This window comes from Cheilinus undulatus, linkage group 7 (assembly GCF_018320785.1).
Source record: "Cheilinus undulatus linkage group 7, ASM1832078v1, whole genome shotgun sequence".
In the NCBI taxonomy this organism is placed as follows: Eukaryota; Metazoa; Chordata; class Actinopteri; order Labriformes; family Labridae; genus Cheilinus; species Cheilinus undulatus.
In genome coordinates, this window is record NC_054871.1 from 15,899,929 (window position 1) to 15,926,982 (window position 27,054).

General features: G+C 40.5%; 1 protein-coding gene across 2 annotated transcripts in view; it reads right to left on the reverse strand.

Moving 5' to 3' along the window:
* pde4ba (phosphodiesterase 4B, cAMP-specific a) overlaps positions 1 to 27,054 on the reverse strand; it is a 290,034-nt gene that overhangs the window by 204,407 nt on the left and 58,573 nt on the right. Inside the window, exon 3 of one of the 2 annotated variants that reach the window (XM_041790949.1) lies at positions 22,003 to 22,241. In XM_041790949.1, coding sequence (XP_041646883.1) covers positions 22,003 to 22,241 — 239 coding nt within the window. Of the gene's footprint in view, positions 1 to 8,452; positions 9,159 to 22,002; positions 22,242 to 27,054 lie in introns of those variants that run through there. The other variant, XM_041790950.1, reaches the window with a different exon arrangement.

Here is a 27,054-nt window from a genome sequence, read left to right on the forward strand (position 1 = left end):
TAAAGCTCCAATCTTTGGGATTATTGGTCACTGTGTAACCTGGCACACGCTAGAGGATTTTATTTAATCTTAACTCATTCGTTTTAATGTGAGAGACCCTACATCCACTGCCAAAGCTCCCTCCCTAGTCAATTTGACTTTGATATGTTTAACTAGTGTTCAAATCAAAAAGTTCGTCCTTCATTTCTGACCCCCTTCTAACTTTCTGATTCATGTTTACCATGTATGTTTTCTGTGCTTCCTCCTTCAGTCAGTTTGCTTCCTGATTGGCAATTACTCCATTTCATGTAACAATCCCACTCATGCTTGCTTGGCTGTCCTCAGTGCCCCCCCCCCACACACACACACACAACAGGATTTCTGATTGTAAATACTGAACATGTTTAATATTTATGATCTTGGGGCTGAGCAGCTGTAATTATTTCTGAGCAGGTCACAGGGGGAAACATCACTCTTGACACACCACAGGACAATCAGTCAAGGTACTTTCAGAACCATCTGACAATTGGGCCTTTGCTAACTTTGGTTAGATTAGACTGTAGATCTCAGACGCCCCTTTTTACAGACCACTATTGTGAGACACTGCCTCTGCCAGACCAGAAGGGATGTAACTGCAACTTTATTCATAGAGTCTGGTAGTTACATTCCCAAAATAACCACATTGCAAACATTACAGACCGAGCAACACTTCAGAAATAAAACTGAAAAATGGTCCAATGTCTAATCCAGGGTTCAATTATGTATAGACTTGCTGTAGAAGTAGCTGCAGTGGCTCACTTTAGCGGCATCAAGTTTAGCTAAAATAGTTTTGCTAGCTACATAGTTAACATTACTACAGAAGCCAAAGTTGCTACACTAGCTTTAGCTAAAGCTAATGAAGCCAAAGCAAGTCACAACTACTTCTAAAGCAGGTCTAGCTTTAACAAATGTAGCATGATCAAATGTAGCTAATATTGCTTTGTTTGCATTAGCTATTTTGTTATGTAGCTACATTACCTATGTAGCTAATGTAGTTTGTCAGCCTTAGATTAAGCTACATAGTAATATACCCTATCCAGCTTATGTAGTCTATGTAGCTAACATTGCTAATGTAGCTTCATTAGCTTTATATTTAGCTATGTCAGTTTATTAGGTACTTTATCTATGTCTGGCGAAGAGCATGTAGGCTCAAAATGTCACTCTGTTTAAAAGTGCCAATAAAAGCCTGATACAGGAGAACTTCTCTCCTGGTCTACTTTATCTATGTGACTAATGTAGCTTTGTTAGCTTTAGATATAGCTAAGATAATTCAGTAGGTAATTTATGCGACTAAGGTAGCTTTGTTAGCTTTAGATATAGCTAAGATAATTCAGTAGGTACTTTATGCAACTAATGTAGCTTTGTTAGCTTTAGATATAGCTAAGATAATTCAGTAGGTACTTTGTGCAACTAACGTAGCTTTGTTAGCTTTAGATATAGCTAAGATAATTCAGTAGGTACTTTATGCAACTAATGTAGCTTTGTTAGCTTTAGATATAGCTAAGATAATTAAGTAGGTACTTTATGCAACTAATGTAGCTTTATTGGCTTTACATTTAGCTATTTTAGCACAGCAGGTACTTTATATATGCAAATAATGTAGCTTTGTTAGCTTAAAAATAATCTATATAGCTACATAACCTATGTAGCTTATGTAGTCTATGTAGCTAACATCGCTAATGTATCGTCATTAGCTTTAGATTTAGCTATCTTAGCTCAGTAGGTACTTTGTCTTTGCTACTAATGCAGCTCTGTTAGCTTCAGATCAAGCTACATAGCTACTTAACTTATGTAGCTTACATAGTTTATGTAGCTAAAATTGCCAGTGTAGCTTCATTAGCTTTAGATTTAGCTATCTTAGCTCAGTAGGTACTTTATCTATGCAACTAATGTATCTTTATTTAATTTGATTTTATTTAGGAAGTGTTAGCACATACATATGCTCTGACAGATGGATTGCTCACGGTAGTGGTCTGCAGGGTGCCTGAGATCTGTACCAGAGTCCAACCACAAAGACCCATCTTAACAAAACATCCTGGTCCGGTTGTTCGGTCCACACCAGAGTTTGACTGACAGCTTTCATACCAGCACAAACAGACCACATCAACCCCATTAGCTCCAGGACAGACGGGCCCACTCTACCTGGATATAGCGAGCTTTTGAACAGCCTTTTACATATGCAGCCTTCTAATGTTCTGATTGGCTCAGCTGATTTTCCAACCACATAACAGCCAATCACAAGAGCACCACCCTCTCCTTTTGAGTCACTGATAAATTTGGTGATGATGGTGGTGATTCAGAGGCTTCCTCTTCCTCTCCACTCCTCCTCTTCTCTCCTCACTCTGCATGAATTGGTTCAGCTCTCTCTGTCCCTGTCTCTCTCCTGTTTCTCTGTGCCGAACCAGCCAAGCAGAAAGTTATGGATGGCTGAAGGAGTGTGATGTGTGTTGGTGTGCGTGTGAATGAACATGTTAACATGTCTGAGTGTAATTATCTTGGCTGAGATTGGGATTCCTGGGACATAAACTTGTATCAGGTTACGGGTGATATATTTCACGCCTTCTAACATGTTGACACTACATACAGGGATTGCTCCACTGCTCATTTTAACGCCACAGCTGCTCAGGTTACTGCATATTCTACCCTGGCTTTTAAATCTACATCCACCCTTAATAAAGCAGCATAAGGCCTTTATTAATTCCAGCAACATTTTGTTAATAAAACTCAATGTTGACACAATGTGTTTGCAACTTGACTGCTTAATTAGCTAAAGCAGTGCATAAAATGTCATGCACGCAGTGGTAAAAGGGCTGATGGGGAGGTAAGCGCTCATTCCCCTGGGATGTTCCGGTGGTTGCTTTAGGCAAAAGAACATACTGTACCATGTACTTACACTGCTGTCAGTTTTCATTGAACTGATGAGGTGTGATGCTTGTCACACAACCATCGGCCCTTTAGTACTTCACTGTGCGGCCTACGCCAAGGAGTGAATCCTTTATACTACTGACTGTAGTGAGCATAATAGGAAGAAATAAAGTGTTTTATTGACTAATATCTACTGAAAATGGCAGTTAACATTTTAATTTTGTAGCTACTGGAAATTACTGTTGAATTCTACTCAATATTTCTACAGAGAAACTTTTCTTTTGCTTGTTCTCTAACACTGGTGGAGTGATGAAGATACCTTGATCCAAGTCTAATATAAGTCAGGACAAGAACACATCATAACATATATTATGTATATAAACAAAAGTATTTGGCCACGCCTGTTAATTATTGAATTCAAGTGTTTCAATCAGACCCGTTGCCTGTTCTGAAGAGATCAGTGACTTCAAGCATGGCACTGTGATGGATGCCACCTTTGCAAAGGACGGTTCATGAACTTTCATTCCTCCTTAATATTCTGCAGTCAGCTGTAAGTGTTAGAAAGTGAAAGCATTCAGGAACAACAGCAACAGCAACAGAGTGTAAGACCACGTAAAATAACGGAGGGGGGTCAACAACTGCTGATCCCATGGCTGAAGAGCTCCTAACTTCCCCTAGTATTAATGCAAGCACAAAACTATAAAGTAGGAGCTTCAGAGAATGTGTTTCCATGGATGAGCAGCTGCATGCAAGCCTCACAAGTCCCATCCCAGGCGTCTGACTGAGTGGTGTAAAGCAGTGGTTCTCACCACCAGGCCATGGACGGTTACAGGTCATTTTGTACTGGGCTGCACAGAAAGAATACATCGTTTATTTTATTTGCTTTTCAGTGACTATCAGAGGCTGAAAGATGTTTAATTTTAAAGAATGATTGGATTGTCTTCTGTTATGCCATTCGTCTGTGCCTTTTGACCTCGTGACTCATGTCAAGTTGTTTGTCTCGGTCACATGATACCCAAAGATTTAGCCCACAAGCTAGCTAAATTGAGAAACACTGTTGGGCTTCTTTTCAAAGGGAAAAAGCCCAATGAGGAGACAGAAGTAGAGCCCACGACTGCCAAGAAAAAAAGCTTAATTTAAGGATAATGCCTGGACTTCTTAAAATGCAGGTTTACAATGACAGGCGATTCTCACACACCCACTGGTTCAGCATTACAGTTGTATTCTGCACTTTTTCAATGCTGTTTGAATCAGTTTATTTAGACATATTTATCCTCCATACATTGAAGACTGGGATCCTGAAAAAGCTGTCGTTCATGAAACCAGTCTGTGGCGCAGTGAAGGCCAATCTTAGTAGCAAGTATTGAAGATCTCAGGATCTCTTTAACCACTAAATATTATAAAAATATTTTCTTCCATCTACTGGTCTCCAGTCCTTTTCATAGCTATCAGTAAGAAATAAACTGTACTAGTACATCTGAGGGTAAGAGCTGGTTTTTTTCTTTCTCCTTTTCTATTTCCCTTCCTCTCTCTTCTTCTATTCTGATGTTACTTTCTTACTTCCCCCAGATTCCCCTCTCCGTCTCCTTAATGTGCTTTTAGTGTGAGTGGAAAACAGAGCGATCATACGCCCGCTCCAGCTCACCATCAAACATTTACATCATGTGGAGCTCTGGAGGACAAACCAGAGAACAACTGAGGAGAAAGAAAAGGGAGATGGACTGTTAGAGACATGGAAGAACAACAAGAAAAGAGAGGGAGAGAGAGAGTGAGGGAGTTACACAAAGAAAGAGGCAGACAGAGAGAGTGAAACTTAGGAAGGAAAGGCGCACAGGCAGACAAAGAGTGTGAATGAAAGAGACAGACAGAGAAGGAGACGAGGCTACAGAGAAGCAGCTCAAACAGAGGAGTCTTTGTCTGAGTGCCAGTAGGTCAGGAGTTCACTCGCCATCAGTCCACTGAAGCCAAATAATGCCAGCAAGCAGGGAACTGATCAGACAAGAGTTTAGAAAATAGTTTGGATTAGAGAGTGGTGACAGATTTTCATTTGCAACTTCAGAAGGTACTTTATGAATCACTGCTCAGGCTTAAACTCAAAGAGAGAGGAAAAACTGAAAAATGTGTACGAAAAGTCTGGTGAAAGCCTCTGTGGCTAATCTTGATAACATAAAGTAACATTTTTGGATTTGTTCAGTGTATTTGGCACATCTGGGATGTGAGAATGGGACGTTACATTTCCACCTGTGTTGTTGGCCCCTTTGAAAGAAACTCTGGTGCACTCTCATGGAAAGTTTAATGGGCTCAAATCAACTCTGGTCCACTTGAAAACGGGGGTCTCAGTTTGTTTCTGAGTGCACCGGAGTTCAGTTTGCCATGGTCTAAACCAAACAAAGCCCAAAAGAAGGGAAGCAAACCAAAAAGTTATGCACTGTGGGTTGACGTTGGCCTGATATTTCAGAAAATATGGCTAAAAACAAGATCTGCCTATTATAAACAATGTCAAACAGGTTAGAGTGTGGCTAACATTAGCAGAGCTAGCATCAGTAGCCTTCTGACCTCGTTGGGGGTCAGCATCCATCTGCCTGTGCTGAATGTGGTTACGTATTGTTCTTGTAATCGCCACGTCAATTTAGCTTAATGCAAGTACAAACAAGTTTATCTTCTATAGTGATGTTTCCTATGTGTGTAACGGTGCTAAGTTGGTTTTAAAAATATGGTTAAAGTTAGCAGTACAACAGCCGCCAGCCTTCAAACCTTTTTGCAGGTTAAAGTCTACTTTTCTGAGCTTGCTATGATCAGTCAGGGCTTTGGTTATGTGTGAGAATAACTTGACACAGCCTCTGTGAGACTTTATCCCTATTTTCTTGATCAAATTAGTGCTAATCCATGCTGCTCCTATTTTCTCACTATGTTTGCCATTTCCATCCCTTTGTTAAGGCTAAATGTGAGAGAAAGCTAATAGCATTTAAGGTATCATAAAGCCCCATTAAGCTGAGCAGATCTGCAGATTCAGGTAGTTAATCTTTGTAGGCTCATTACCAATGCCACATTAGCCATTCGATACCTTGCTCTTATTAATATATATGCTAAAGCCACTTCAAACTTTAAGCTGTGCTAGCTCAGGCAGACAACTGAGCTGCACTGATCCATACTTAAATATGTCATCCCCATGACGTTTGATTAGTTGGTTTCAAATATAATGTCATCCCTCCTCAGTTTCTGCATATAAAACAAGTCAGTGAAGAGTGATGAGGCTGAATCCAAACTGCTTTGCTGTTGCATTAATGTGTTAAATGTGACTTATCTGAGTGAAATGGAAAGGTTGAGAAGGACAAAATGAAGAGATACTTGATTATGTGATTCATAAAAGCACGTAACATTTGATGTTGTAACTCTAATCAGTGATAATTAATGCAGTGCTAAATCTTGGAGGATACATTAAAACTTGATTTTTTTCTCTTTTTAGTTCTGGAAGGTCTGGCCAGAGCATATTAGCATTAATCACCATTTTTAGAGGCTCTTCATGGTCTGGTGCAGGTGCTGAAACATTTAGGTCAGAAAGAGAGCATGGACAGAAATACCCTGCAGGATTAAAGGTGAATGTATTTAAAGGAAAAAGGGTATCCAGGGGGATAACATGGTGTATTTAATGACTTGGCAGAAAAAGAAACAGCACAGTGATTCATCTTTTGCTCAACTTTACCCTGACATGTTGAGTACCTGATTAAAAACAAGCAGCACAGATCAGTTTTAAACACCTGCTACTTGTAACAAGTGCCGTTATCTCCTTAATTTTCTCCTCTGCTGCTGATTTTTCCCTCTGGGTTTTTTCTCACTGTGTCTGCTCTGCTTTTCTCCCCCCTATTTCCATTTTTAGCATCCTACCTGTCACTCTTACAGCATCACAATGAGTGAGCAGTCAGTCCTCGGAGTCTTGGCTGATTCTGAAGGACGCTTTATCACAAACGTGGATGTTAATGGGTCAGGCTGGGCTGCCAGTTAATGGATGTAATGGGTGTTGTCACGTCTCTGACTCCAGCTCGTAAAATGTGGTCTTGTGAGAGCAAACAAGGCAAAGGGACACCGCTGACATCTTTTATGATATCTAAATGGAGCCATTTTCCTTTTTAGAGCTGGTTTGAATTCTTGTGTTTTGCCCCCTTGTGCCCACCCAACCCCCCACAAATCTCCTCGCCTGCTCAGAAATAGGCTACACAACAAGAAAGAGGAGATAAACAGACATGAGTCCCCGTTCTAGAGCGGGAGGAAGTATGTTGTACATTTACAAATTTGCACAAATAATCTATACTCTTGCGCGGACACGATATATGGACAGAAAAACACATTTTATCTGTTTTCCATCATAGAAACAACAAACAGGAGCCGATGCATATCTCGACTTATTTCCTTTCCCTCCCTTTTCTCCGACAAAACAGATTTTCCAAAGCTGTGACAAGCTCCTGCAACATTTCCATACATGCAACCCACTTCAGAGCCTTTTAAATCAAAGAGGATGAATTTCACCTTCACAAATCTTAAGAAAAGACACACCGTTCTCACCCTTAAAGCTGTTTTATATTTTAATATGACAAAGGGTCACCTTGAGCTTTTGCAGTCCAATCACAGCTGCTCTTTCTCTTGCCTCTAATCCATCCATACATTGCATAACATAAACCAGCCCTCCCTTCTTATCTAGCTTTAAAACAAGGAGGTGGACTCTGGGAATAAGTGGGGGTTGGGGCTCAAATTGATGCAATTAATAAGCTAGAAATGATGTGGATGTTTGACCTTATGATCCTGTTAAACCGGGAAAGTCAGACTCATCTAGGAAAAGTGCCAAGCAGAAAAAGATCAATGTGAATGACATGACAAAAATTGGAAAGCAGCCAGGATGCATATCTGTAATGTTGTAATGTACTTGTAATCTTTTTTGCTTGTTTTGTGTTGTGCACACGTTAAAAATTACCAACCGGGGTCGTTTAACCAAAAAGGTTAAGGAACGACAAGGTTGCATAACCCACCTTACACTCCCTTTGTGTCACTGCAGCCATTCAAACAGGCACAAAGACACAATTTCTTAACCTGACAAGGAGAGAGATACACAACAGCAAAATGGAGGATAGGACAGGGGAGTTTGTGATGTGATTGTTATGTAATCCTCTAACCCAGTGACAAACCAGACAGCAGCCCTTTTTGATCATTTTTGACCCCATTCATCATGCCAAGCTCTTCAGAATTTTATCCTAATCCTACCTGTATTCTCTCTTTGTTATTTTTCTGTTCCCCCCTCCACTACCTGTCCTCTTACACAATTTCTCTGTCATTTTTTGCCTCTAATCCCCCTCCAATACCTCCTCTTTCCACCCACAAAACCACACACCATTACTTCCTATCTTCCCTAATCTCCCAATCTCTTCATTCCCCGCCAATTCATCCCCCATTAAGTCCCCTGGGTTTCCATCCACATCCTTCCCCTCTCTATCTTATCTCTAATCCTCTGTCAGACCTTCAACATTTGTGCCTTTTTCCCCCCACCCTTCTTTTCCACCCTCTTTATTCCAGGTCTTACCAGGTGTGGGCCACAGTGAAGCGCCGCCTCTGTCGTATGCTCTTGTTGACCATCAGCTTTCGGAAAAGGCGTGGAGAGCTTCTAGGGGACAGCTTCGGAGACGTGGCGCCCCTCTTCCCTCCAACCACACCTGGGATTTTGGGCGGCTCCAGCTCCAGGTGCATGTGCTCCTTGAACGTCCGGATGCAGGAGTCCATCTCCACGCTCAGCTCGTTGGACGACATCGGACCTGTCTTAAAAGTCTTCCCCTTGTGCTGTCCAAAATCAGTCACATTAGCTGCTCTATGCTGAATCAGAGAAGTTCACGCTGGGATAGGATGATGTAGCAGAAAGCCTGAAGCGATCTCACATGCAATCATCCAACCAGGAAGAGTCCAGCTCACCTTTTTGCTGCCCCCTCGTTTTTCCCCTCTTCTCCACGGGTTTAGAGATAATCCAGCCAGCAGTCGTGCCCTCTTCCTCTCTCTCCCTTGGCAGGGTCACATCCAGCTCCTTCCTGGAGAGAGATTCCTCCTCTCAACACTGGTTCTCTTCCATGGTTGCTCTTCCTCCCTCTTTTCTCTGTGTCCTGTTGCCTCACCTCAGCACCCACTCTTTCTCTCTCAGTCCATCCAGGCAGCTTGATGTTGGAGGATCTCCCTTATGAAACATTCAGAAGTGCTGCTCTCTGCCTCCTCTGCCTCCATCAACCTCTGCCTGACTGACCTCCGCTCTCTGCAAACAACCCCCCCACCTCCCCCCTGAAGGCACTCCCGGTGTGGCACAGAGTGACTCCCACTATGCCCAATGCCTCGGGTCAGTCAGATCCCCCCACCCCGCTCTTCACTCTGCACACACACACGGAGCAGTGAGTGGAGCGCGGCACAGCACTAATGCTTCACTTGCTGTTTCATTCAGAATATACACAAGCAGCTGAGAGCAGGCACGCAGCAAGCGCAAGCCACGCCCCCTCCTGCCCAGGATTGGCTGGTGGTTGTTGTGACGACAGGCAGGCAGGCACAGTAACAGGTTGTCAAATTTATTATTTATTTTTGTTTAGCGGGGATTTAATGTTGCTGATGATGTTGTGACCTTTAGTGTGGCAGGCGACTCATGAGAGCGGGCCAAGAACAAAATGGTTAAATGGAATTATGATGGAGGAAAGCGGCTTAATGGGAAGCAGTGAAGAGACACAGACACAATGCTCAAAGGTCAGCTGATTCATACAGACCCTGACGAAAAGGAGGTGGACCTTCTCATTAGAAAAAGATTGGTTTTAAATCTTTAGACTTAAAACACTCTGAACTAAGCCTCTGACATCAGAGTTCCTCTAAAATCCTTTCAAAGATAATTAGCATGGCATGAGGTGTTTTAACAGAATGATGTATAATCTGCCTCTTTTCATAACTTTCTTTTTGTCAATCCCACTACAATATCTTTACATTTAACTATCATGTCATGCAAAGTGCTTTACATAGTCAGAAGGATCAATAAAAACCAACACAGGCACCACCATCAAACAATCTCAGGACAAGGCAAAGGTATGTTATAATACAAGCAGGTGCAAAAAAAATGGTGTGCGTTTAAGAGTTTATAATTCAAAACAGTGGAATAAATAAATAACTAAAGTAAAATGAATTAGATACTACAACAATAAAAGTAATTCAGATGAAAAGTTAAATGATAAAGAAAAAATATGACACTAGAAAAGCACTCGGAGAGTGCAGACCTCCGCCATTAGCCCTATCTCCCAATAGTGAAGAATCTTTTAAAAAATTCCTGGATCCATCCCCATGTGCCTACCACCACGGCATTCGCTGATTACTCCCTCCCCGGTGGGGTGGACACGCGGTGAGGCAAAGCATTGGCTTTGCTATGGTTGCCTGCCAACAGATGCACTGACAGTGTCACCCATGGTCTCACTGGACGACTGGAAGTCATCGGAGAGGGTGAATATTCCTCTATTCCTCCCAGCATTGTGAGTATTCTCACTACAATTCGCTGTCTTTCTCTCTGTTACGCTCCGACTCGTCTCCTCAACCGGGCATGAGTCTTTCAAACTCTATCAACTCCAAAACTTTGAATAGAAACACACCCAAAAATGCTGATGGGATTGAAGTTACTCATGTCTGCCATCTCTTGTTGTAAAGTTGTAACAGCGCAGACCTCCGCCATTAGCCCTATCTCCCAATAGTAAAGAATCCTTTAAAAAATTCCTGGATCCAGACGGTGATCCGGATCACTCCCAGAAATCTAATCAGTTCTTTCCTATGCCATTTCTGACATTTCCTGAAATTTCATCAAAATCTGTCCACAACTTTTTGAGTTATGTTGTTGTGTTGTGTTTTGTTTCTATGCCACACAACATTACATTGTTTCATCCTGTTGCAATCTTATATTCTGTTTAGTGCTGTCAAACGATTCAACACAGTGGAGATTCCATTATGGTATGGGGTTCCATTTGTGGATACAGCGTGGGCAAACGAGTGAAAATCGACGGTATCATGAAGAAGAACATCTACCACAACATCTTAGTGCCTCATGGACTCCCTTCTGGACTGAATCTGATTGGTGGTGGGTTCATATACCAACAAGACAATGACCCCAAGCATACTTCAAAGCAGTGCAGAGACTATTTGAGCAAGAAAAAGGAATCTGGAGTACTGGAACTGATGGACTGGGCAAGTCAAAGTCTGCATTTGAATCCTATTGAACAAATTTGGGATTTAGTAGGTTCAAAGATTGATCACATAAAAGTTTCATCTAAAGCAAATCTGTAGGAACAGCTAGAAACTATTTGGAACTCAATAACAAAAGAGACTGTGGAAAAGTACATAAAAACAATGCCAGCAAGAATGCAAGCTGTTATCAAGGCCAAAGGAGGCCATACAAAATATGAAGTTTTTTGGTTATTATGTGTGAAAAAGGACTATTTAGTTATTTCAGTTTGTTATTTGCCAAATAAATGCCAACATTTTTAGTTTTAAACAAGTTTTTGAAAGATTTCTTGAATATTTATGTTTTCTTGTTTATATGACAGGTGGTCTAATAAATTTGTTAAGCACTGTATATACCTAGTTTTATCTACAGACCACTAAACAAACTGTCTAGTAAGTCATATTATTTTCATTACAGGGACAAATCCAATTTTGAAGGAGGCTAATCAATCAATCAATCAATCAAACTGTATTCTCCCACAAAACACTTATACTCTCATGTTATCATTTAAATCAAAGGGGTTGCAGTGGCATGGCATGCAGAGGCTGTTGTCCATGAAGCATTTCCAACATGTCATTCCCTACAGTCACTCTTCCTGGTTTCAAACTACGCTCACTGTCCCATCTTGCATAAATAAATCTTTAATAAAAAAAGTTTGAATGGAAACAATCCACCCATAACATTTCTACAGTAGTTAGAGGGAAAGAAAAATATATTAGATGTATTCAGTCATTCCTACATATCCCTGCTCACAAAGGACGACTTTGAGAGATTAGAAGAAAGGAAAAGGGAAAAATGCCCTGAAGGTAGAGAGAAAAGGAAAGATGTGGAATAAAAAACCTAGAGGGATAAGAAAGAAGAGGATGAGTGGCAGCGTGACGAGTATCATCTATGTGAGCGCTTGTTTGTCAGCTCTGAGGACTGATTTGTTTTGGTTGTGAGTCACTGATGATTCTGAGCCATCGGAGCATGGAGTGCTTTCTCACCAGATGCTTGCCAATAAAGGCTTCTGAAAATAGTCCCTCCTAGCCTGTATATAAAGAAGAAAACACTTGTAGTAAATGTGGGGTGTAAAATGAGAAGAGCAGTGTGTAGTACAGTATTTGTTGTTGGTTTTAAATCAGTGAGTGATGCATGGTAATCTTTGGCTCTTCGCCGTATGCCACCCTTCTCTATCCAAGAACAAGTAATCACTGATTCATAAGCAGAATACTGGACAGATTGAGAAAAAAACTGTCCAGTGCTTTTCTTTCTGACTAATATGTCCTAGAAATATCCACCGATGAAAAGCAAACTGGATTTTGTATTGAAATTAAGGGGAAAATGGACTCCTAGTGCTTCTAAAAGAGACCACAGCTTCTCCCCTAAAGCTCAAGTTGAGGAAGTATTTGACAATCAATATACTTCATTACATATTCTTAAAGGTCACATATCATTCAAAACACACTTTTTCAGGCTTTTCTGACAAAAATATGTGCCCCTGGCCTGTCCACAATCCCTCCAAGAATAAAAAAAATTAAACAAAAATTTAAAAATAAACAAAAATTTCATTTATAAATGTTCACAACACCTCCTTCATGTGAACGACAGGTGTCATGTCATGAGTATGACAGTGTCAATCTTACAGTCTACTCTACCCTCACTTCAGAAGAAGACCCCAAGAAACTTGAAGTCCTTCACTTGGAGCAGAGACGCGCTCCAAACCTAGATGGAGCGATCTACCATCCTGCAGCAAAGAGCCATGGCTTCAGACTTTGAGGATTTCTTATTAAGCTGGAAAACCACCAAAATGCCTGATGGAGGTCTCAGGCTGAAGAGCCCACGTCATCTTAACCTTGCAAAGCAGATGGATACGCTCATTTCTGTGTTTCTCACTGGCGAATCCATCTTGCAAAGCTCCTGTCTGAACAGTTTGGGCCTGGTTAAAAAGTGACAGGGACAATCAGCGATGAGGGGCAGTACTTTCAGGCACTGCTGAGTAGTGACATAAGCAAGCAGCAACAATCAATTATGGCAGAAGACATTAGCATGGATGCTGCTTAAGCACCAGTTTTATCAGAACTTGACAACATTTCTTTGTTAAAAGAACAATGAACAGCATTGACTTGTTTTCTTTTCAAAAACGACAAAAATCATGTACTGACATGTCTGCAGTCGCCATGGTTCGTGTTATGCAGTTCTCTGTAGAGTTTACTCCTTGGTAGCGGCTTCGTCAAGTTTTGTTGCTCTGACCCGTAAAGATGTGATGGACAGAACATTCATCCAATCACCCTCTGAGGTTTTTTTCAAAGGCTCTGCCCTTTCCCAAACACTGTCTATGAGAGGTTTACCAGATGGATGTGTGAAACAAATCTATCTGGCGTGGCAGGTTAACATCATCTGCAAAAAGCAGAAACGACATTCTAAAGTCCCCAAACCCTCCTCCCCCTGGCTGCACAAGCAATCGAAGGCTCTCGGCATGCCTCCCCAGGAGACATAATAATAGGCCTTCTTCACATCCAAGAAACAAACACACGTAGACCGGATAAGCAAATTCCCATGATCCCTCAAGAAGTCATGGCCATCTCTCAAGAGACGCACCATTATAACCGAGTTTGCTGTATTTTTCTCAGTCATTTTTTTTTTTTCCTTTGGGGCTTTCAACATTATTTGAGCAATGTGAGGATGTCACAAGGTTTGGAGATACAATGATGAGTATTTGTCTTATAATTTCCTGTTTAAATTATTCATATGATAAATATTAGTTGCACATCTATTGCCTTTTTGCAGTGGTGAAAGATTTTGGTTCCTTAAAGATCCATATAAAGTCAATGTGTAATTTGTGTATATTGCATTAAAGGGTTACTCCCATTGGATAATCCTTGTGGCACATGCCCTTTTTGAGTAGTAATAACAAGAAACATTTAAGTGAATTGACAATCAATAACCTGCCAAATTTTCCTTTTTTCCTACCTTGCCGAACAAGTATAGAGTTAAAATGTCATAACCACCCCTACCCTCCCTCCCAAACCCCATGTGTCACCTTCAATAATGTCAGAGCTCCAAAGAAAGACGGTTCAGCCTGCCTCAGGTTGCTTCTGCCTCCTACAGTGAAACCCTGAGCAGAGCAACCAGAACACCCTCAGGACCTCTGTGTGCTTGTGTGTTATTTTGGAGAAAGGATCAGATGCAGGAGACTGATGCTGACTTTGTGCATGATAGGTTACATCTACGGTTACATAAAAGCTGTCTATTCTTATTGAAAAGAGACTCAAACACAGAGCAGATAATAAACGTTTTCTCCTGCAGCTGCTGCATTCGCAGCTGGTGACAAGGTTGAATAGAGGCTGTGAATTATTTATTTATTTACATGAATTATGCTCAGTCAATCAAGGCAAATTCAGAGGATGAAGGCTTACAGAAATGAAAATGAAAAGAATGCAAAGAAATCAAGTGTGATGTTTGAGGTTGAACCTAAAAGAGATGAAGAGACAGAAGAAAGCTTCCTCTGATATCGAGTGGTAATACTTCTCCTCTCTACAGATCTAGAAAGCAGAGAAAGGATGACAACTGCTGCAGATTTCTCTCTAAGGGTATCAGGGTGAACAGTATCATTAAGACAGTAATCCTTAAAAAAGTTGGCGGCTTGATTAAGACACATGTGTGTAAGGATAAGCAAGCAACACAAACTGACAACCAGAAGAGTCAAGGTAAATATGACGGCTTATTTTTCTCCTAAATTCTCCAAAAGCTGATGAGACTCTGGAAGATGAGACTGCTTGCTCTGAGGGTTTAGCATAACACTTGACTGCATCGGACCATCCAAAATCCACCAGCTAAGCTTGCAAATCACGCAAAATGCTGTGGACGCATCATAACTGCAGTGAAGGTTGAGGTGAGCCACATTTCCTTTTTTGATTGAAAGTATTGTCAGTTTATTTTATAAAAATACATTTTAATAATGAAATACATATTCTGTTGTTGCGCAAGGCGTTTAGAAGCTGCAAAAACTATACTTCTCTGGAGCAGCCTGAGCACATCAAACCTCTTATTTACCTTTATTTCCTCATGTGAGCCTACAGACATAAATTATATGGACAAAAGTATTTGGCCACACCTGTTCATTATTGAGTTCAAGTGTTTCGATCAGACCTGTGGCTGCAGGTATATAAAATCAAGCACTTGGCCATGCATCTCCATTTGTAACAAATTGGTCATGAAATTTGGGATGTTTCATTCCTGAAGAATATTCCATTGTTAACTATAAGTGATATTATCAGAAACTTAGCCATGTGGAAGACCATGTTAAATCCCAGAGTGGGGTCAACAACTGCGAAAGCGCATGGTGAGTAATAGTCGCCATAGTTGAGGAATTCTGAACTTCCATTGGTATTTATGTAAGCACCAAAATGTGCAGCAGGAGCTTCATGGAACGGGTTTTCCATGGCAGAGCAGCTGCATGCAAACCTCACATCACCATGTCCAATGCCAAGCATCAGATGGAATAGTGTAAAGCACTCCATCTTTGGGATGAAATGGAACAGAGACTGCAAGCCAAGCCTTCTTGTCCAACATCAGTGTCTGCAATCATAAATGCTGTACAGCATGAATGAACACAAATTCCCACAAAAACACTCCAAAGTATTGTGGAAAGCTGTAAAAGAAGAGTAGAAGCTGCAAAAGGTGTATTAAGGTACATGGATACAATGTCATTAAAATTGCTGTTGGTGCAATGGTCAGGTGGCTGAATACTTTTGTCCATATAGTGTATTTTTCTCTGAATTTTGAAGGTCCTTTTGGTTATCTGTGCCCAAGATAAATCTACAAATAGCAAAATATGTGTAACCATTAAATAAAGAGAATAAGGAGGATCAAAAGTCTTCATATGTGCAGTTGGAACTTAATAGCTTCAACTTGACTTAAGAGACATAATTTTCCTCTTTTGGTTGCAAAGAGTGGGGCACTCAAAGCTGCTACAATGTCATAAATCTTTTGTAATTTTTTTTTTTTTTCAAGGTTTATTTTTGGGCAAATCTTTTGTAAATTTAAGGTAAAATCAACTTGCTGTTCCTTGATATGTTGGCAAATGACAAAACACTAAACAGTCAACACCCAGAGGGAATCATGAAATTACAAATGCTACGTCAACTCCTTACTTAAGCATTCAACCACACTAGCCAACATTAGCATAGGCCTACTGCTGCAAAGTTACCAAAGGTTCAATACATTTTAAACTATGATCAACAAAACAGCAATGGTGCAACTGATAAAATCTCAGTATTTATTGACTTGGTACTTTCTGACAAGGTAGCTACTTAAGCTAATATAACTCAAGCTTCAGTTTGTTAGCTAGGTAATTATTTTCTTGCTAACAGAACTGTAGCCTTTAGCTAGGTAGCTACGATTTTACTTCCAAGAAAACATTAGCTTCCAGCTAAAGTTTGCTAGGTATTACTTCCAGGCAAGGTACAACACAATTTTAGCCTCCAGTTAGGTAGGTAAAATTTTGTTAGCTTTCAGCTAACAAAACTATAGCTTCCAGCTGGGTAGTTTGATATTACTTAATGGCAAGGTACTTCCTACGTTAGATAATTTTGGTCTTTAGTTTGGTGGCTAGCTATTAGCTTCCTAGCTTACATGACTGTAGCCTTTAGCTACTTTGCTACATATAAAGTCCTAGGTAAGGGTGTCAAAATTTTCCATACATGGATACTTTTGGTACCACAAGATATAATATCCATTAACTTTAGTACCAAAAGTTTTGAAGAAAAAACATCAGTATGTCAACTTTAAGATGCTGCAAGTGGAGACAGAGCGCAGCAAAGGGGGTTCAAAGGACAGCGAGTCATTTGCTGATTGTTTCACAGTGGTTACGCTCCTCCCATAGTTCCTGCTTCATTCCAACATGGCATGCAGAAAATAACATCAAAGCAGCATTTACAGTAGCTTCTCATCCTGAGCCTGACATCACATGAAAACGGTTGCTACAAATGTAAACATGTTTGCATTTTTGAGGGTGTGTTCTGTCTTAAACTGTGTGCATGCTAAATGAAAAGTGTGTTATCTGATGTCCAGTCATTGGGTCTGTGGACTGTCACTAGAGGAGCCTCCAGGGGCACCAGCAGAGAGGGCAGAGCTCACAAATACACTCCATAAAGAAAGTACACAGAGTACAGATGGGCCATAATCTGTCTGGTGTCATCCTGACCCAGGGTGGAGAACATACCAAATTACATCATTATATCACAGAGGTTTGGACTGAAAATAGATTAATGCTAGTGTTTGTGTTCTGACCTTTGCTCTTGCTTTGCATTAAGTTTCCTGGACAGTCAAGCTAGGATCGCAATAACTAAGTTGTTTTTATTTTAGAGACAATTTGTGCTCCTTTTATCTTATAAATGGATTTTTTTCTATTCATATTATGACTTGAAACTCTATAAATGGGATTACAGAAAACACTGTTGTTGCTGCTGAGAACAAGAGGGTGGAATCATATTTGAGCACTGCCCTTTACACAACTGTAAACACTGCCACAAGCTTTGGGTTGATTTCGGTTTCGTGTAAACACCACAGAAAAAAATAAATAAATGCAGTTGTTGTTGGACTAAATCTCATCTGGAAATACTGACTCTGTATGCCAACTGAAAGCTGGAGAACACCATGGGTTAAACACAAATGTGAAGCTAGCACAGCTAACGGTGCTACTAGTGACACCAACATAGAAGCTGACTGTCTGTTCCTCTAGAATTCATTGTAAAAGTTTAGATGGATTCACAATAGCATAAACCTGCTTTATCTCATGCAGACACCTCACTGATGTCCCGGACCTTAAAGGATTGTAATTACCTCTCTTTACCTGATTAGGGAAATCAATGAAATTGTTCATGGCAGTTGTCAAAGGCACATTAAAGCTGCAGTTACAAAATGTGGAGTAGAAAAGCATTCACTTGATTTCACTGAGCTCAGAAACTCTGATTAGTCAGGTTTCTGTTATTTTTTTGTTGTTTTTTGTTTCTTTGTTTGTTTGTTTGCAGTTTGAATCCTGTATTGAATCCTAGTTATCAATGATGTGGATAATTTAGTATTTAAACATTACTTTGTTGTTATCATTATGAATAAAGCCAGGAGTTAAACCTGTCTGTGGCTGTCAGCAGCTTCACACTTCATCCACATATGTGGGCACAGTCTGAAGTCCAAATAATGTAGAGCAGCGTTTCTCAAACTTTTCATCCCATGACCTCCAAACTAAAGAGGGGCCTGGCCAAATCTTCTCAGACAGCCCCTCTCACAGACCATTCATTTGAGACTGTCAGAATGGATAAACACAGTAAAACTATCAAAATAATATTAGATAAAACTTCAGTTTAGGTTAGGGTAAGGGTTAAGGTAAGGGTTAGGATACTTAAAGTTCAAAGTTAAAAACCTTACCTGAAAAAAATTAAATTAATTAAGACTGCTCCTCCTCCGTGAAAACACTCTAATACAGCAAACATAGCTTACCTAAGGGCGCACTCACACTAGGCCATTGCTGTCCCCAGCATACGGCTGTGTGTGCTCTCTGCGCTCTCAAGCGACTTCCTCTTGTTGTTACTTAATTTTACGTCACATTCCTGCGCATGTGCTCCTTCATTTGCATCCGTGCTGTGCCTAGGCCCACCTCATCCCTCCGTGCCAGGGCCGCGAAGCGTGCTGCGCTGAAGCACGGAACGATTGCACTCACGCTGGCCAAACGTACTGAACTTTAGGCTGAAACAAGCCCAGGCACGGTACAGATGGCCTAGTTTGAGTGCGCCTTAACTCTGTTAGCTGCATGAGCTATGTAGGTAACATTGCCAATGTGGCTAACGGAACTAAAGCTGGTATCTCATTGCATCCATGTCCACACACAAAAGCACATGCTCTATCTTCAAAGATAGGAGTTTTATCAGGCTGCAGTTCAGACTCACCGATACTTACGCACCAACAGGCAGCAGCACAAGCCCAAAAAACCACCCAGCTACAACAATCAATTCAGGAGGCACTCAGAGCTCTAAACACAATTGTGTACATCAGCAGGAAAAATAATTGAATCCCAAAATAACTTCTTGCTCTCTCCTGCTGTTACAATCATTGATGAAAGCACTTAAATAAGTACAAGTAGAAAAACAAGGCACTGAGAGGAAAGGAGAGGAGAGGAGAGGAGAGACGCTGATGATGGGTATCAGAACGCTTCTACAGAGATGGACACACAATATATAGAGGCAAACGCACACTCATGTAGCAGCTGGAGGCTTCACAGGGGAAGGAAGTAATCAGACTTGAGCGCCTTCAGAGAGGTTCTGCTGACCCTGACATTCAGCACGGTGACACCTGGAGGACACGCAGTGTGATAGCTTTTTAACAGAGAGGATGACCAGGAGGGGGGAAGCACATGGGGGAACTTGTCTGCCCCAACCAACATGGGTTACTGACAGTTGACACACCAAATCTCACCTGTATGAGCAACAGTAAAACTAGCTGTTAGATTAGACAAAATTTGTTGACATAATTAAAGGTAAGAAATTATGTAAGGAGTTTTAGAAAGGTCTTGAAACACCAGGGCTTCATATAAGTCTACATGCATGATTTAAACCATAAGTCCATTCTTAAAGCCTCTGTAAGGAGGCCCTGATGGTTTGCATTTATGAATGTGGTTGACTTTCATTCAGTAAACCATATTAACACTGCCCTCCTCTGGTAGAAAAAGAAACTACAGCTCTCCAAGTATTCACTCAAAGACCTGTTTTTATTCCAGGATTTTCCTGTTTTTATCAAACAACGGATGTTTAAGACTCTCATGACCTGTATGAATTACCTCGGTTGGTCTTTCATAAGTAGGCCCTATATGGCTTGTAAATATTGCCTAGAGCTGCAGTGATTGATCGATTGATTAATAACCAAATGGACAAAAAATATTCTCTGATTCCAGTAGTGGACTGGTCCAATTTCAACATATTTCTGGATATATTTTATGGCTTTTATGAGTTCATTGGAGAGAGTGGACAAAGTAGGACATAGAGGAAAGAGAGTGGGGAATCAATGCTAATGGAGATGATATGAGGAAAAGAGTGGAGGAAGGCAGAAAAGAGGCCTCGGTGTGGATTCAAGCCCAGGCAGTTGACTTCTCTGGTGCAGCTGCTCATAAGGTGTATGATCTGTCTGCCAGACCAAGCAGTGCCTGAAAATTTCAAGATGTCTCGTCACGAATGGACAAAGTATTCAGCCACCTGACCAGCACACCAACAGGGGCTGTGACGACATGGTATTTAAATTCATATACTTCATTTAATGAATATTAGGGCCCAACATAATTTGGTTAAGTAAGAAGTTTCAGAGCAGTTTAAGTAAGGCAGCATGAGTGCGACTAGTGACTAGCATGCTTAGGGTGAATCAGCTGGACATCAGCTGATGATAGCTTGTGTGAGATCAGCTTACCTCAATTACAAGCCAGCACTGACTCCATGACCTGAACTAATGCTATACACTCCACTTTTATGTTCGCTTGGTATACTGTATATCGTATATAGTTTAAGAAACTCAATACAGCCTTGTAGGTTACCTACATATAGAAGACAATTACGCCAGAGGACATAAACGCATACTTCAGTGCTGCTCCAATCAGAGCTGATTAGCACTGACCTTTCCAGCAGCCATTATTCATCTGAATGAAAGAAATTAAACACTGAAACTTCTATTTCAGTGTTCCTCCTCTGGCACACAAATATACCAGCACCCAATAAAACTACTCAGCACCCTCTACAGCACAGGGCCAATCAGAGCTGATTAGATAGTTAGGAAAAGGCGAAAATTAATTTGTCCTGACTGGACAGAGGGCTGCTTGCCGAGAGCTGGATAATCACCATTTGTGTGCGTGTTATCTGAAAGTGTACCTGTTGCCTGGAGAAGGTGTGTTTTTGCACACGTTCATGAGGGTTTGCAGGCATGAAGCATAAATAATGGAACAAGGCAGAGTCATCCTCAGTGGGCTGAATGTAACATGACGGATCGGTCACTGATGCAGAGGAGAATTCAAACAGGGCTCCTGAAGGCCGGACATGCTCAGTGTGTCAGGGAACCATGAAGTTTAGGAAAAATAGCATAGTCTCCAGAGATTCTCTTTTTGATTGGCTTTTAATTAAAGAAGAGCGACAACAGGAGAGCTTCTGTATCCATAAAATAGTGAAGGGAATAATTCAGAAAGGGGGGAAACTTAAGACTACATGAAAAACACACCACGTATTCTTTTTTGTTTCTCACCTTTGAATAAAATGCCTTTTACATTTCTAAACCATCCTGAGTACCTGGATATAGATCATTTATACCAACAGGTCTTCAGCTTTTCCCTGCTTTTAGTTAACCTCCTGTCCCACTTAAGATTTCTCACAGTTAGTGCAACCTGAGGTCAGAGCGAATAGAAGCAAACACAAGTGCTATGAAGAGCTGATTCGACATCCTAAGATCACATCTCTCCTCAAAGAGTCCAGAGACTCAGACAGAGAAAATATGTGTGGCTTTAAACATCAATAAAGGTCCATGAAAGAATCCTCTTTTAAATTTAAAACATACACAAACAAACTGAGACCACAGGTAAGTACCAACCAAACTAATCCACACTATACCAGTATTGTTTTGTGAATATCCTCATTCAGAGAGCATGAAAGAGATATCTTGTCTTGTCATGTACACATTTAGAAGCACTTCAAGAAATGAAATGTTTTAAATGACAGCCAGAGGGATGAAATAATCTCAACCCATGGAGTTAACATCTTCAAAACCCAAACAAAAGATCCAGCTGATTTTAACAGTAAGCATTCTCTGCTGCCAAAAAAAAGCAAATCCTTGGTCTGTTTTCTCACCAATCACCATCCACCGGCGTGATATCTATCCTTGGCGGGGCGCCAAAGGGCAAAGACGTCGGCCTGGCTATGAAGTCATCATCCGGCGTCCGTGACCTCTCGCCTTGACGCCATGACAGCGGGGGAAGCTGCAGATTGCCTGAGAAGCGCCGTCGGCCACGTCGCAGGTCAACACCCAGCGTGCAAGAAGGAGATGTGAAGGACTCGCTGAGGCAGCAGTCTGGAGGCTCTTTGTTGTCCTAAAGAAAGACAGGGGCAAGAAATTAAAGAGTTTTAATATTTATTGAAAGTCAAATAGAAGACAGTACACTGATGATTAAAGAAAAACTATTAAAGATGTAACGACAGATGGCATCACCACAATTCTGGCTTCTTTTTCATTGTTCCCCGTATTTAGAAAGAAGTTTAAAGCACATGTGGGTCTGATCTACTAGGAGAACTGCTTACTTCTTATAACCCTATACTTTCAGGCTTGGTCAGGTTTGGCTCCTCTGATAGGTGCAAAGATGAGATTTGGACCTAAAGGAGGCCGTTCTTTTGCCATCAGGGCTATTCAGTTTTGGAACAAGTAGCTTGCAAGGATAAGGCTTGCTGTTTCAATTACACTACTGTGCAGAACTTTAAGGCATATTTGGGCCAAAAACTGAGGCTGAAGTGAGTCCCTGATGTAGCATGTAAGCCTCCTGAGAGCGCCATCGTGTGTGAAGGAGGATTCACACAACCCAGTTCATGCTCTGGATGTCTTGCATATCACCAGGGGCAAGGGAAAATAATCTGTTGAAAAAATAAAGTGGCTCTCAACTTGTTGGGCATCATGACCCACCAGCACCTGCCTGACTAATCAGGACCATAATCTTAAAAATGTCAAGTTTATTTAAAGAAAAATTATGCAGTCTGAACCCCAAATGGAACAAAACATAATTAAACAAAGACAGGATGCATCAAACAATCATCACTACATCACTACAGAAGGACAAACCTTCATCTTACTCCAAGATAGCACGGAAATTTAGGAATTTCTTCAGGAATGTCCCACTTATCTTGGGAAAAGCAGCTTTTTGATCCAGTAAAAAGGAGATAAATAAATTAGAATCTGAAAAAGGGCCGAACTACGAATAGTCATGATAGAACAATCTAAAAACAATAAAATCATGGATTTACCTTCTATCCACTAAGGGCTTACATACGTCATAGACCTTTCGCTAAATATTTTTCCTGACCTTTGTGACCCACTTTTGGATCCAAACTCACCAGTTGAAAACCACTGCTTCATCTCAGTTAGCCATATTTTTTTATTATCTTTTTTTTTTAATCCATTTTTTTCTTCCATCTTTTTTGGTACCTTTAAAACCTAATTTCTGTGTTTTTACATCTATTATTTTTTTCATAAACTTGAGGATGACTCTATTTGTATTTATCTTTTTAATGTTTATTTGTATAGGGACAAGTATGCAGCAAGTAAATTGCTGCCACACACCACAGCATTTAAAGTAAGAGCTAATTCGCAATGCCTGTCTCTATGCATTTGAAATCCCAAAACAGACGCACTAAAAACAATCAAAAAAACATTTAACAGACAAAACACAGTTTTACTGCCCAGTTCCTTGTGTCTAGGTTTCTGTTCAGTTGCCTTCAGAGGATCCTCTTTTAAAAGTGTGAAAGCAATTCCATAGTTCTTGTCTCTGGAGTTTAATTCAAAGGTAGACCTGTGTTTGCCCACTAAGGGGCACCAAATCCTTGCTTCTGAGAGCAGGGATCCCGCGTCAGCTTCATTTACATGCAGCCCACAGAGCTTTACAGGAACAATCAGATATCAAAAAAATAGACAAAGTCTTAAAAGGATGCATAAGATAGAGTGACAAGCATGTCAGAAAACGCCAAATGAAAATCGACTCAAAGCTAAAAATCACTTGGTGACAACCACAGAAAAGGCTTGAGTTAAACGTGTCAGAGACAACAGGATTATTGATTTTAGAACGTCTCCCATTTTTCCTCTACAAACCATTATCAGAGTGAACAGGGAGTTTAGGGAGAGCTACAAATACTCAGGTGCTGTTCGTCTCTTCTGAGATGAAGACTCTTTTACAGAAGTTTTATTGACTGGTTTAACCTTTTGCAACATTGCATGGTTTGGAAACCTAAACCTGACCAGTAAAAATCGTCTTGCAAAACTGCTGGAAATCCCCAGATATCAGCTGACCAGGGTAATGGTTGTTTAATGGCAGGTCCTGAGGCTGGCTGCTGGATTGTCCAAATCATCCGCTTCACAAAGAATTTGAGCTTGTGCCCTGAGGTCATCATTTTAGGATTCATGTGAGGAAGACTAGAAGACTCCAGGTCTCATTTATCCACAGTACAATTCATTTACTTAATGGTAATTAGCCCTTAGGTTCCCTCCTTCTTCTTTTTGCACTATTATTGCTCATGTGCACATTTTCACTTTGCTCTTTGCATAAGTTGGTAGTAATTTTTTCTCCTTGGGTTGAGCTCTGGACCAACTTTTTGCTTTTTTATTTTGTGTATGTGGTTCTTTATATTAAGTGATTTATATAGCTAATTTCCCCCTCGTGGGACAATAAAAAAGAATCTGAAATCTGAAAGGCTGTTACAGAAACAATGAAAAACATGTTAACAAGTACTACAAAACTAGCCCAAGTAAATGGCAGGATTGAAAATAAAGGTTTTTGATAACTCTTTAAACACTCTCACACAGAGATACTTGCATTTTGATCTTGATAATAAAGGGTAAAGCACGTTTCCCTCTCTTGGGATTTATCAATAATTATCGATCAAAGTCCTGACAAATTTTCCCACTTTCCCCCATGGTTTAGTGTTAGACTTGGGCTTTATCTATTGATCACTCTTAAGAAATCACTGAAAGTCTGACAAGAAACAACATCATCGCCAGATGGATTTGTTTCACACATCCATCCAGTAAACCACTCATACACAGTGTTTGGGAAAAGGCAGAGCCTTTGAAAAAAAACCTCAGAGGGTTATTGGATGAACGTTCTGTCTGTCACATCTTTACGGCCAATCAGAGCAATAAAACGCACAACGTTGTTGCTATCGAGCTGCACCCCTACTGAAGGAGTAAACTCCACAGGGAACTTCATAACGCAAACCATGGCGACTGTAGACATGTCAGTAAATGACTTTTGTCATTTTTGAAAAGAAACAACTCAATGCTGTCAATAAAAGAACAGCAGCAAAAGTCGGACAGTTCTTTGTTCTTCTTTTAACAAAGAAATGTCGTCAAGATCTGATCAAACTGGCGCTTTAGCAGCATCCACGCTAATGTCTTCCACCATTATTGCACCGGCCTCTTGTTGCTGCTTGCTTACGTCATGACTCTGCTGCGCCCGAAAGTACTGCCCCATGATGCTGATTAGTCCTGTCACTTTCTAACCGGGCCCAAACTGTTCAGACGGGAGCTTTGCAGGATGGATTCGCCAGTGAGAAACATGGAAACAGGTGAATCCATCTGCTATGCAAGGTTACATCATCAACACTTTCAAAACAGAGTAAGATTCTCTCTCACCTTTTTTCCATCGTTACTAAAAAAGATTAAGAATCCAGTTATTCTGATTTTCTTCAGGCTATCCTGTATTAATTTTTAGCATCTCCTTCTAAAATCAGAGTGTCATTTATTTTTGGTAGCTTGTGCTTTTGATGTAGGAGCAGTTCAAAATTAAAATAGCTGCAGATTGAAAAGAAAAAAGAGTCATCATGAGCTCAGAAACAAATCAGAAGCATGCACGCTACACGCCTGCACAACTGGTTTCACTGTAACAGGAAAGCACACTGCTTAAAGGAACACGCCGCCTATTCTAAAGAGACTTTTTGGAGGAAAGGTCAAGAGAGAGAAGCTTAACCAAGTCCCTTCAGATTGATGAAAATCACTTCCACTTTTGTGTAAATCTGGCCTTTGGCTTGTATCAGATTTTCATCAAAGGTTCTCTCATTCAGGAAGCTGTTGTTGTTTGCTTGTTGATTTGCAGATGTTATGATGTTAATTGGTGGCAAGTTTGGAGCCATTTCTTATTTAAGATGTTCTCATTTTTTTACCATTCAACCTTTTGCCTGATGCCTTTTGTAGCAAGTTGGCAGTGAACAGGAGTTTCAGTTTTAGTTTTATACTAATGCATCCCAGCATGGTTCATTCGTGTGCAGTAGGACTACACTGCATATTACATGACACATTTTTTTTGCTCTATTGGGAATAAAATATAGATTTATAAAATTTGAAAATTAATGCATTCTGTTTTTATTTAAATTTTAAAAAGCATCCAAACTTTTTTGGAAGTTAGGGTCGTATTATCGTTTGATATTAACCACACACCAGACCAAACCTGTTTCCAGCTTATTTTTTTTTGGCTTCCTGATCGATTGGTTGATCAATTACTGCTGTCCTAGAGTAAAACAGAAACAGTCTGCATTGTGTGCAAAAAACATGTGAACAAAGACATTACAAAGCTGCAGAGCACTGATCTACTGTGCTTTTACATTTACAATCATAGAAACATAGAGCTAAAGTGATGACACCAGCAACTAGCATGATGTTTTCTGCTGAGCAGCTCTCACTAAGACAAAGTGTCTCTATCACTAAATTCTATAGACAGCCTAAAGAAGTGCATGTCTTCAGTATGTGGGATGATGTACCAAGATGTCATAGAAGGACAAAAAACAAAACAGAACGACTGCTGACATTCTGTGAAATAGAATAAGTCTGAAAAACATCTGCATTAACAGTCTTTAAAATAAATGTGCACTGAATGTCTGCAGGCAAACATTGAGTATGTTGAGTTTAAAAGCAACACTGCAGGTCGCCAGATTCATCTGCTGATCTCGATACGTTCAGCATTGTTTTTTTTATGGATTGAATGGTGGAAATGTGTTGGTTTTTGGGACACTTCGAGGGGAAAATAAGTTGCCACCCACACTGCTAAAAGTCATCTTCACTTTGTCACAGGAACTCATGCTGTATTAAGTGAGAATAAAATTGAGGTCATACTGCTTCCATCTCTGTGAAGATGGTTTGATAATGCACAG